Source organism: Haematobia irritans, chromosome 1 (assembly GCF_050003625.1).
Source record: "Haematobia irritans isolate KBUSLIRL chromosome 1, ASM5000362v1, whole genome shotgun sequence".
NCBI lineage: Eukaryota > Metazoa > Arthropoda > Insecta > Diptera > Muscidae > Haematobia > Haematobia irritans.
The window spans coordinates 109,108,458-109,122,461 of NC_134397.1; the positions used below are offsets into that span (position 1 = coordinate 109,108,458).

A 14,004-nucleotide genomic window follows, 5' to 3' on the forward strand; every position below is an offset into this window, starting at 1 on the left:
ATCTCATCGGTTCTTTATTTGAAACGTTAGATTGGTTCATGACATTTACTTTTTGAAGATAATTTCATTTAAATGTTGACCGCGGCTGCGTCTTAGGTGGTCCATTCGGAAAGTCCAATTTTGGGCAACTTTTTCGAGCATTTTGGCCGGAATAGCCCGAATTTCTTCGGAAATGTTGTCTTCCAAAGCTGGAATAGTTGCTGGCTTATTTCTGTAGACTTTAGACTTGACGTAGCCCCACAAAAAATAGTCTAAAGGCGTCAAATCGCATGATCTTGGTGGCCAACTTACCGGTCCACTTCTTGAGATGAATTGTTCTCCGAAGTTTTCCCTCAAAATGGCCATAGAATCGCGAGCTGTGTGGCATGTAGCGCCATCTTGTTGAAACCACATGTCAACCAAGTTCAGTTCTTCCATTTTTGGCAACAAAAAGTTTGTTAGCATCGAACGATAGCGATCGCCATTCACCGTAACGTTGCGTCCAACAGCATCTTTGAAAAAATACGGTCCAATGATTCCACCAGCGTACAAACCACACCAAACAGTGCATTTTTCGGGATGCATGGGCAGTTCTTGAACGGCTTCTGGTTGCTCTTCACTCCAAATGCGGCAATTTTGCTTATTTACGTAGCCATTTAACCAGAAATGAGCCTCATCGCTGAACAAAATTTGTCGATAAAAAAGCGGATTTTCTGCCAACTTTTCTAGGGCCCATTCACTGAAAATTCGACGTTGTGGAAGATCGTTCGGCTATTCATGATGAAATGTCAAAGCATACTGAGCATCTTTCTCTTTGACACCATGTCTGAAATCCCACGTGATCTGTCAAATACTAATGCATGAAAATCCTAACCTCAAAAGAATCACCCTTTATGATAAGAGCTATTTTTGCGGCGACCATGTAACATTTTCACCTGCAACCATGTTTGCTCAGTGAACATGGTTCTAAGAAAAAATAAAATTGTCCTCATTTAAAATTTGATTATATTGATAAAAATAATTTAGTTTGAATCAAAAAATAATGGTCACGATCTAAAATGTTATGGTATTCTCCGTCCATTCCAAGCAACAATCAACACGCGACTGACGCGCAAAATGAAAATCGTGTGTACCTACTCAATGTTTTTATTAAATTCTTTTCGCTGCAAAATAGTTAAAAAATGGTCACGAAAAAATGTACATGGTCTTTATGGCCATGTAATGGTTCTAGACATGTCTATACCTAACCTATAAAAATTAGAAAAAATTGAATGGTCAGGTACATGATTTTCCTGACCATGTAATGGTCTCAAATTCTATAATTTAAATAATAAAACATGTTTGCGGCATTTGAGAACCATTTAAATGCTTATGGCCAGCATACATTTTTCTTTGCTCGAAAATTATACATGGTTACATTACATGCTCTAGATAAGTATAAAATGGATGCGGCAACCGTGTCCAAACATGTTTTTCTGTGCGTGCGGATATTATTTCATAAAAAATTAATGACCTATATTGAGGACCACCCATGCAATTACGCAAGAATAAAGCTCTTCAGATTTCATGAAATTTATTCAGGCATTTTGTAATTCTTCAATGTGATTGGGAGGTCTCCATTTTGTTTAAAACAACAAACAAATTCTGGATGCCCAATAAAACGTGATGAAACCTCAATCTTTACATTTTTCGATTTCTCTTTGAAATAAATCAAGGTAACCTCTTCACAGCATAGGTTCGCTTTAAGCCCTAGGTTAAGGTGCCATACCTATCCGTCCAAGAGCATAGGCACACACGAAATCTCTATTGACGAACATAAAAACCACTAAAATTAACATGGTTGAGTACCTGGTAAATAAATAGCAATTTTAAATTCAAATTAAATTAGCATAAAAGCCAAGCATGATGGCTACCACTCCGGTTAAACGTCCATCCGACAATATCATCCATAGGGAGCTAGAGAAGGGAAAAGGGGCATTGTAACTACTCTATTATTTCGGTCTCCCATTTGATTTTTTTGTAACATAAAATAATAAAAATTGTAGTACTCGTATGTAAATTAGTTGGAAGTGATTGAAATATACAATGCTCAGAGATTTCATGGAACCACATCGTTGACATACCTGTGTAATGAATACCATTAAATACAATGCAAGTGGCAATATGATGTTGCATTTAGTGTTCTTTGATGACTGCTATTGTTGAGCTATACTGTAACATCCCCATCATATATATGGTTGGGAATATGAGATCATTTTCAAGTATGATATATTTTAATGCTGGGATTGACAAACTACTACAATAAAAGCTGAAGAAAAACTTTGACTACAAATTGGAGTTTTAATTAATTAATGGTCATATATGTGGTGAACAAATATTCAATTCTTATATACAGTGGTTACGAATCTAAGAATTGAATATTTTTTCACCACATATATGACCATTAATTAATTAAATCTCAATTTTGTGGTTAAAGTTTTTCTTTAGCTCTTATTGTAGTACTTTGTCACTGCATTAAGCTATACCACACTTGAAAATGATCTAATCGTTTTCATTTACTTTTAAAGAAAAAATTTAGCGCTAATAGAAAATTTCGTTTTTTTTTTTCTAAAAAGAAAACTTTTCTTCGAGAGTAGAGCTAGTGCGGCACCCTGATTTTAAAACCCCGCAACTAGAAAAATATGTTTTATTCGATTTGCAAGCTCTCTTCAGCCTAAATTTTTTGATTATTTAATTAAATATACCATATATAGACACTAGGCTCATTGGAAAGGGCTTGAGCTCAGCTTTCATAAAACTTTATTGCTAAAGTGTTCTTCTATTCGTTGAGAACGATCTTTAAAAACCTCATAAAAACAGAAACAATAAATTTAGTTTACTTACTTAGCTTAGTTTTAATTAATTTTGCATTTCACAAGATTATTTAGTTTATCGACCTTATTATAATTATTAACCTTTCTGTATATATTTTCTCTGGGCTTTCAAGGTCATTTTTGAATGCGAATAAAACAAGTATTGAATTATTCCATTATTTTCATCCAACGTTTCGCTGGGATTCTTTCCAGCTTCATCAGGGATGATTTTTTATTCAATTTATCTTCAATTACATTTGCAAATAAATACTTCCATTATTACGATTACTACAGTACGACATAAACACACATATTTAGTAATTGCAATAATAATTTACTTAAACTAATATCACAGTAAAACTTATGTTGATATCACAGATGGTAACCGACTAAACTATAATAATACAATGCTGTAAATGGCTTTAGTTTATTTTACTTTTATTTAACTTAATTAATCTTATTTTAGTTTCATTTATATGGATTTAGTTTAAATCAAATTAGTTTTATACACGCAAAAAAATAATGCTTTCCTCCCAAACGAAATTTTAGACAAACAAAGTTCGTTTCTCATTTGCTTTTCGCTGTAAGGAAGTTTATTTGGATGAAAAGTTTATACTTTTTGTGATAAACGTTTATTCTTTTCTTTTTTAAAGAAAGAAACCAACAATAACAAACAAAACGAATGAAAAAAGAGGAAGCACGCTGAAAATAAACCCAGCCCACTGCACTCAAATCTATGATTTGACGGTGGCAAGGGAAAAGAGATGGTTAGGTTAGGTTAGGTTAGGTGGCAGCCCGATGTATCAGGCTCACCTAGACTATTCAGTCCATTGTGATACCAAATTGGTGAACTTCTCTCTTATCACTGAGTGCTGCCCGATTCCATGTTAAGCTCAATGACAAGGGACCTCCATTTTATAGCCGAGTCCGAACGGCGTTCCACATTGCAGTGAAACCACTTAGAGAAGTTTTGAGACCCTCAGAAATGTCACCAGCATTACTGAGGTGGGATAACCCACCGCTGAAAAACTTTTTGGTGTTCGGTCGAAGCAGGAATCGAACCCACGACCTTGTGTATGCAAGGCGGGCATGCTAACCATTGCACCACGGTGGTTCCCAAATAGATATGATAAATAATAATGATAATAATATGATAGATAAAAAGAGATATGTTTGTACGAATTTATTTCGGTATAAGCCGGCTATCGTGTAAACCCTTTTTTCGGAAGTTTCAAGTGTGGTTCACTTTTGGGTTTAGTGAACTGCCTGAATTTATTCTGATAATTGGTTGATAGTTTTGCTGCATGTAGAGGATGCTGATGAGGAATGTGGTAATTCCGAAACGTGCGTCCATCCAACCATCTTGCAGTCTATAGGGCTTTGCCCAAATAAATTTGACAAACATTCTTTTCCTCTGTTGGTTAAGCTACACTTGTAGTTTAGTCAATGCATGGTTTTAAGCTGAAATCGAAAACAACAGCAACGATTAAAGAAAGAAACCAACAGTAACAAACAAAACGAAGGATGTAAAAACAATTTCATAAAGACTAATTCAAAAAAACAATCTTTTTCTGGCTAATCGCATTTTCCCTCACATATTCTTCGGAAGTGAAGTGGTTTTTTTCGGTAGTGAATTGGTTCTTAGTTTTTAACATTTTTTCTGTAATACAAACAATGTAGAAGAAATTCGATTTTACACATTTTTTATATTTTACCTTTCGCCTGCACGGAGAATCGAACCGCGGACCATGCAATTTGTAAGCCAACACACTATCCACTGAGCTATGTAGCTGTTATTGTCACCAATAGACAATTATCCATATAAGTTATATTTATATAGCATAGCTTGCGGCGCTCACGGGCCGATTAAACAAACTTTATTTAACAGAAACACACATTTAATTGGTCACCGTGGAGCAGTGGTTGCTACGTATGCCTTGCATGCCAAGGGTCATGGGTTCAATCCCTGCTTCGACCGAACACCAAAAAGTTTTTTTTTACATATATTCCAGATATGTTCGGAAGATTACGAAAATATGTTCAACATTACATACTACTATATTAAATTTTTACTATGAACTGTAGAATGTGTCTTATTAAGGACTTAAAGTCAGAAAAGAACAGTGCTTGATATAAACGAAATAGACTGTGTTGTTGGTTCAAAAATTATTTTTTTTTTTTTATTGAAAAATAAAAATTTTGTAACAAACGATATTTTTGGTGATAAAAGTTTAAAATTTCCGAAGCAATACAAAACACTCTAACAAAAGAAAAACGTTTTCGGTACACGCTTTCCAAACGTTTTTTTCTTTGCGTGTAGGATATAAATCGGTTCAATTAGGATTTATTAACTTATTAATTAAAATTGTTTTATTTTATATATTTTAATTTTATAGTTTTATATTTAATAATTTAAATTATGCCCATCTTATCATCAATCAATCAATTTCACTATCTTGGATTTCTATTCTCCATAATCACCGAAATTTTCGTGAAACTTATTCACTTTATATAACGCTAGAAGTTTACCTTTAATTTAATTTGTAATAATTGAATGAATTTTGCCTTAAATTAATTTACTTTAAAATTTATTTAATTTTATTAAAATTTATTCGCTTTAATTTAACTGAAATTAATTATAGTGCTATACTTTAACGACTGAAAAGATTTTGTGTCTAATACTTGTGTTTGATATAAGGAATCAAATACACTTGACTATGGATTTTAATCATTAGACTCTGGTGTACAAAATCTTTAGTGATTTAGTGATTGGACTTCAAATGCTTAAAATCCAATACATGTCAGTTTGTGGATCAAAGCAAAATTCGTCTTTCCTCTGTTTAAGAAGAACAACTGAAACAACTGTGTACGTAGAAACTAATTTTATTTAAGGCCATTTTCATGTAGCTCCGTTAGACTTTAACTCCCAGTTAACAGAAAGTAAAATGAAAATATCTTCTCTCCGGTTAACTTTAACTGAAAAATTATAGCAGTTAAGTTCCTAACTGGCATTTTGACTATATTAGCAATATGGCAGATTTGTCCATTGTACGGTTTAAAATTTCGTTAGCTAACGTAGCACTAACGGAGCTTCATGAAAATGGGGGTTAGTGTAATTAACTTTGTTTAGAAGTAATCTCAGGCAAAAGGTAGCTTGTGTTGGCATTTGATCTTTGAAGTTGCTCAAGACGGATTTTCCCATCTAGCTAGCTACACATCGTGCCATCATTTTATGATCTAAAATTACCTGAGGTACTTGTTTTATTTTGATGTCTGAGATAGGAATTACAATGGCTAATCAAAAATCTCTCTCACAAACACATGGCCGCCAATAGGGAAGATCAATAAAAATTACGGTAGTTAATTTAGCCAACATTTTCCTAGTAATGACTTGACACGATAACTTCGTGACTTAAAGCATAAATTGGCCAAAAGGATGAGTAGTGTAGCAGTATCATAGCTGCGACTTTTTTCGTAGGTAGGATGGAGATTTAGACTAGCGACGCCTTAGAATACAATTAGCCTTAAAGGTTAACAACAAAGGTTAACAGACAATAACTACACAAACAACAACAACTACAACCACAACAAAAAACAGTCAAAGTAATCATCATTGAGGAAAACAGCAAACATAAAAACAACTACCTCGAAGGAAATTTTCTTCCCAACATCGATGGAACGAACAAGCCTTCATTTTTGGTGTAACACCTTTTGGTCGTTGCCTCCTTTCAGATGCAACCGCCACCACTCGGTGTGTTGTAATATAATGGCTTACCGTCGACATTGGGTGATAGTGGTCATTTTCGATTTTATGGCCAACCATAATAGTATTACTACAACTAAAGCTAATAACATCAGAAGACTCCCTTAACCCCAATGACTATTAGCACTTTAAGTAAGACGCTTTAAAAAAGAAAAAAACAAATAGATGTAGTCATGAAGAACTTGGTCTGGAAAAAAAAACAAACAAAATCTGAGTAAATAAAAGAACTGATACACTCAAAAAAAGTCAACTCTATTTCACTAAAGCGAATTTAACTTTATTTTAGTTCATGGAATTATTATGTTTGGAGAAAGTTTCCTTTACTCCAATAATTTTTTGTGTACGTTTGATAAGTTAACTAAAAAAACGGGAAAAAATTATACATAAATTAAGCATAAAGATTTACTAAATTCGCATTTCTCACAACATAGTTAATTATTTCTTTAAACTTCGTATGTCACTAAAGACATTCTTGCAATTTTGAACTCCATTTTTTTTCCTTCAAACTACAAAATTTTCTTGACCAAGTGAAATAAAATAATTATGTCTAATAAATTTTCTTGAATTTGTTGAAAAATATTTACTTATTTTTGTGATATCGGCGTGATGCTAGCGTTTGTAATACTGTTTAGTTAAAATTTTCTAAGTTTTCTTTCCTGGTGAGTTCACTGTTTTTTCAGTGTAGGGTAATGAATATAATTCCATTGCCGCCGCCTGTTTATGGACAAGTATCCTCTGTGCTATTGCCTCCCCTTGAAATTGTATATGTTGCCCCCAATGTGTTGTGGGGACTCAAGTGTTTTCCCTCTCCATGCCCCTTTGCAACAAATTTTTATGACTTTTGATTTTATTGGTCTCATTTTATGACAGACCTTGAATTGCATTCGTAAGAGCTTATAGGATGAGTTCATTGGGAACTACTTTGTTTTCAGAATCATAAATGCTAGTATAGGATATATATCAAGCACTGGATAAGTTCTTCAATAGATGATGAGGAACATAAAGTTTCAATTAAACAAAAATATTTAAGAAAAAACCTTCAAAGACAATTCTATTTAACACAGCATGTCAAACTGTGCACTGAAACAGTGACATTTTAAGCATAACAAAATGAAATGACATTGGCTCAGAAAAAAATTTATTGATGAACTTTCGCCAAATGTACAGAGAATACATCATTTGATGTGAAAAGAATGAGGCATCCTGAAAGAGTTTTCCCGAGACGTTATAAAAGACCATATCATGATGGTACCTGCTTACCTCTTATTTGATGGTAGATACGCGTTCACGTGTCAAAACAATACGTTGAAGAATGTGAATCAACAAACATATGGCATCAAACGGAGAACAGAGAGCGGAAAATGTAATGGTGTTTCTTTATTCATCTATGGAGTAATCCCTACAGACTAACAAAGCTATACTACAATATTTACAAATGGTATCTTTAAATATTAAAAATATAAAAAAAAATTAATTAATGAAAAATTTGGTTGATAAATATATAATTTTAGTTAATTTAAATTTAATTTATTGTATTACTCTTCGTGCTTATTTCGTTTTTGAACTTGGATATCTAAACTGTTTGATATGTTCTAATCTAATAAAACTCAGAAAAAAATATAATCAACATTTTATTAATTAAAATTATTCAATTAAAAATGTAATTGATTCAAACAAATTTTTTAATTAAAACGAAAATCAAACATCAAATAATTAAGTGTATCAATTTCTTCATTATACTTCATTTGGAAGAAATTTCAATGTGGATGAATTAGTTTCTTGATGTGCACTTTTGATATAATCGATTTTTTTTTACAGATATCCTGCCGAAGTTATATCCGTTGATACATCTGGAAAACGTTTCCAACGCATGTGTATGGCTCGCAAATCAACCACGGGTGTCTTTACCACTATGCCCGACACCAATAATCTTAACGATGACGTACAGACAGTGGCGAGACGTTCGAGATCACGTAAAGCGCGCGGTAAACGACGCAATACAATAGCCGGTATTGATCAAAAGGAAATACAAAATGCTGCCAATGGGTATGTTTCATTTAAAATACTTTCCATTATGCTATTATTACCCGTAGTTATTATTATAAATTTAAATTTTATTTGTATAATATATAATTACAAACAAATCTAAGATCTTTAAATCGGATTTTCTTGAAAATGACTTTGCTTTATGAAAACATTAACAAATAAATCTTCATATTTTCTTTGTGAAAATAAAAACTCTTCTACACTGAAAGATCAAAAAGATTTAATGTTTTCATGAAATATTTATTCTTTGTTATTATTAATTAGAATCTTTTTATCATTATATACATTTAATTTAGTTTTCTAATAATATTTATAAAATTATGTTGTAAAATTTAAAAGAATTTAAATTTTTAAATTATATTTTAATTGTTTATTTAATTGCTACTTTTTCGCCATAACGTTGTATTCTATTGATAACATTTGGAACGTTTTTAGCAGGCTAATTAATTTTAGTTAATTTCATAAACTTCTCATAATAGTTTATGAAATTAACGTACAGGATTTCGTCGGACACCCGGTCATACACTAACATTGAAATAATACCATCTCGAATTGTTACCTGTAATATCAGTTCAGTCTCGTATTTCTCTTAATCTAGGTGCTATGGCCACTTCACTCTAGACATGGTGTTCAATATTGTCTCAAACCCCCGTAAAAATGTAGAATAACAATATGATCACATTTGTTGTTGTGAATTGTTCCTTGTCTGTGTACAGGTATCGAACCTGTTAATCAATTTCCAATCCAAACATCAACCTTGAGTATTCTTTATCTTAAATATTGGTCTGTGAGCATAGCCTAACTAAAATAATTAGCGTTCCTACACTGAAAGAAGAGTTTTCTGAGGATTTATATTGTAGACAACCGAAATTTTATTTTAATTCATACTAATTTTCCTTAAAAGGAAATAAGAACGATTAAAAACATTGTTTGTCATAAAGTCTGGATTATTTACACTAATAATTCAGAGAAATGGGAATTTCGTTTGTTTCAAATTTCGTTCCGGAGGAAAGTATTTTTTTCTGTAACTATAGTTTACAATATACAAAGTTATGGCAAATATAGTATAACTTAAATAATTAAAATCTAATTGTTCTATTAACTTATCTGTCTAATTTATTCTACACTCCCTAAGTTATTAAAATAAGCATTACAAATATATTTGAAATTATTGTGATTTATTTCTTTGTTCAATTTTACTATGTTCTAATTCTAATTTGTTTCTTTTTCAAATTTAATTTTGTTCAAGCATTTGTTATGCTGTATTTGGAATACCCAAATTTTTATTTGGTATGCAAATTCGTTTAATTTTGTGTTCATCTCAATTTACAACTTCCAATAGACCACAATGCATTTTGTTTTCCTCAATGTCAATAGGCAAGATACTATAACATAATTGATGTTTTGCACTTAAAGAAAAATAAGCAAAAAACAAAAACGAATGATTTGTTTTATATGAATGCCATAGATTGAAACAAATTATTGAATTGCCAGAGAATCTGTAATAGCACCAATTAAAAACAAAATCTTTTTGAAAACCTAAAATTATACAGCATGTTTGGAAATAAAAAATAATTTCATGTACATATATATAAATGTTATTTGTGGCCTTCTTTATGTTGCCATATATGTAAATATTGTTCTTTATTACTTCAATTAATAAATTGTTTGCATACCAAAGATATATGCATATTAAACATTTAGTTTACAGCAAATAACATAAAGCCATAAAAATATATATCTGTTTTTATAGACAGCCTAACAAATTCAATGCCGTACTATATTTATTATACATTGCAGAAATTAAGCCACAATTTTTTATTTTCGAAAATATTATTTATTATTTACACTCATACTCAAAATTATTTTTCGTTCAACTCAATTCATCATTCATATTACATCCATTTTCAGGTCCATAATTAAATTAACTTCGTTGCATTCATGCTTTCTCTTTTTCTCATCAATCATTTATAAATTCATTCATTTTACTTTCTATTACTTCATATTTATCCATCACTTTATAATTGAACAAAATTGAGATTTCAGTATTGCATTGATTTAAATCAATTTATTTCAAATGATTTTCAAATTAGGTGATGTCTAGATTTACTTACTCACATAGAACAAAAATATTTATATAATTTGTAAAACTATATTTTTAATAGATGTAAAAAATTAGATTGAACGTAGTGCCGATAATTGATACTTTACTGATAATTCCTCATAACAGAAAAATGAAAACCAAAAAAAAACAAAACAACATAAAACAACGTTTTATGTATTTATTAATTATTCTTCCATGATGTTTTGTTATCTGTTCGTAAAATATACTAAATGTAGAGGTTTCTTCCCGGAAACCACATCCCGACATTTTGGTATATTAGTCACTTTCATTTTTCTTTATTATCTATTCCTCAATCAATCTATTCCTCAAACAATTGTACTAAATGTGGTACATCTCACTTCGCAAGAGTACAATTTACCTATTGGGAATAATTTGAAGTATTCAGTTCGTCTTCAAAATGCTCTAGAAGCCCCAACTGCAATTTATAATAATAATAATAATTTTCTCCAATATAAATTATCTTGTTCACATCTTTTAGGTACTGATCAAATTACAATCAAATGGGATAAAAATTGTTTAAAATCTAGACAAAAATTGTCCGATATCCACCATCTGACAATAAAATACGAAATTTCGGACTATTAAATGCAAACTGCATATTCAAAATATTCAAGACATCAAATATGGGCTACATAGATACCATTTTTCTATATATATACTTAGCATTTTATGAAGTATTTCCATTGAGGTCAAGTCAAAACTTCGAAACTCGTGAGTGAAAATTTGTTTTCACTCCATTAATTTCCCATATTGAATGCCTTATTATGAATATATGAAATAAAATAGCAAATATTGTGATATTTCAAGATCGTTCGTGTTCAAGTCCCCAATTTTGTTAAATGTTTCACTGAATATATGATGACAACAAACTTATTGGAAGGAAACAGATTTAAAAGTTTGACTCGTTGTGATCCAACGAAAGAATTTACTTAGTTTCCACGAATATCGAGGGACAGTGGGAACTTCTCTCATGTTAAGCCATGTTATAGCCAAATCTGAACGAGTGTGAGGTATCCTCATTGTGAAGTTCTCCAACTTAAATATTTAAAAATATTGGCAATATTGCTATGGGTAATTCTACGATTGGCCATTTTACAAATTGATAAATAATTTGTATTTTTCGGTTACTATATTCCAATCCATTATTTTTGAAATTTGGTACAATTTGAACTCAAAAAGTACACTTTTTATTCTCGTTGGTACAATTTAACCTAACCTTCATGCCTTATGCGATCGGGATAATTTGCCAGATTATTTAAAAAAGACATTAATATACGTATTATATTAATATTCTGTATTATCAACCAACAAAGTTTAGTTGTTAAAATTCTTTCGCTGAAGGCAAACGTAACAACGGATACCAAATATTTAAAATTTCCTTCTTTTGAAGAATTATTGTTTTGTGCGAGACTTTAGAGAGAAGAGAAAAATAAATCTGTGCACTTCAAATGGAATCAGCTTAGGTGAAGTCATCTTTTAATTATCAACTCGTTTCACAATTAAGTTAATGAATGACCTAAGCATTGTGGTATCCTTGCACAAAATGCGAAAGAAGGACACGAAAGACATAACACTATTTCATGTTATCCTAGCGTAATAGTTGATGGTCGGCTGGTTTGGTAAACTTACCAACACTTTGTTGCCATTCGAAAATAAAAAAGATACAAAGTAGCAACAGCAAATGGAGCAGTAACAACAACAGCAGGTTTGTTGTCGCCCTGTCTGTATTTAATGAGTGTTAGGCTATAATGCCATTTTCTCATATGACCATCCACAACAACCAGAACATGAACATAAATCATATTTACCGTATTCCAACTTTTTTCAAGGGCTATAATAGGTTTATGACACCTACACGCACCATGTATAATTTGCCTGTAGGCCTCGAGCCTAGATGACTTTAACCTTATCCAACGCACTTGCTGTGGTATAGTAGGTACATTTTCTGCTCCACCTTGAACTGCTCTTGATTTTTGGAAACACAGAAATATACCACAAAATCCCCACACAATGGCGTTTTGTTTTTTTTTTATCTCTTCTAGTTTGGAATTTTTGTCTGCTGCCATATAAGTTTCCATGAATGCATTTGAGTCTCTCGAAGTTACTGCAGTAATTTCATTTACGATCATTTTTCTATTTTCCTGGCGTTTTGAAACTTTTGTGCAACATAACACTGCATATTGCGTACAAGTCGCACGGATGAAAAAGACTGTTTTTCATATGTTTGGCTATAAACATTATATGTTTGGAACACAAATTTTTAAACACAATATTTTTGAGTGCAAGCATATAATGTTCATAAACTAGCATAACATGTTTGGGACATATATGTTAATATGTTAGAACATATTATGTTTGGGACATAAAATGTTTGTAAATATAATATGCTTGGATTCAAACATATATTAATTTAGAAATAGCCTATAAACATATATGTGTTTAGTAGCTTGGAGCGCTATTTAACAGGGAGCGATATTGAATTAAGTTGGTGGTTGTTGCTTGTTATTACAAAATTAACATTTTATTTTTCCTTGGGCAATTGATCTGTTACTTCTTTGATCCTTACAAACTGTGTGGTCCGCTGTTCGAATCCCCGTCCAGCAAAATGTAAAATTAAAATAAAATAAAAATCATAAAATTGAATAATTTCTTCTACAATGTTTGTATCACAGAAAAAAGTGCTAAGAACTAAAAAATCTCGTGGAAGTGAGAAACATGTGGGGGAATATACAATTAGGCAGAAACAAAATTTTGAGCATTCACGTCGAAAACCTATGTTGTTAGCACCTATATTACCTGTTTATTTTCATAATTCATTATGATTGTAAATATATAAATAAATAAATAAAATTTTGAGCACAATATTGTTTGGGAGAATTTTTTTTAAGCATATAATATTTTTGGGTGCAAAATGCTTCCAAACATATTATATGTTCACATAATAACATATTGTTTGGAAGACAACATTATTGAATTTGGATGCAAAAATACAAAATGTTTGGAACTTAGACTACCCAAACATATATTGTTTAGACCAATATGCTTTCAAACATATTATATATTGGAAGAGATCAAACATATAAATGTTTGGGCAATACCCAAAAATGTATATGCTTGAAGCAAAATATGTTTGGGAGTATATGTTACAGAAGCGATTTTTTGTAAGGGTGCGTACAAGTAGATGTGTGCCGTGTAGTTTTTCGATGGACCGGGATAGAAAGGGCATTATATCAATGGGG

The 14,004-nt window shown here is 31.4% G+C and overlaps 1 protein-coding gene across 1 annotated transcript in view; it reads left to right on the top strand.

Moving 5' to 3' along the window:
* Positions 1-14,004, top strand: part of gukh (NHS actin remodeling regulator GUK-holder) — a gene marked incomplete in the record, with an annotated part of 172,588 nt that overhangs the window by 122,942 nt on the left and 35,642 nt on the right. The window contains 1 exon segment of the mRNA XM_075291400.1: positions 8,413-8,640. Coding sequence (XP_075147515.1) covers positions 8,413-8,640 — 228 coding nt within the window.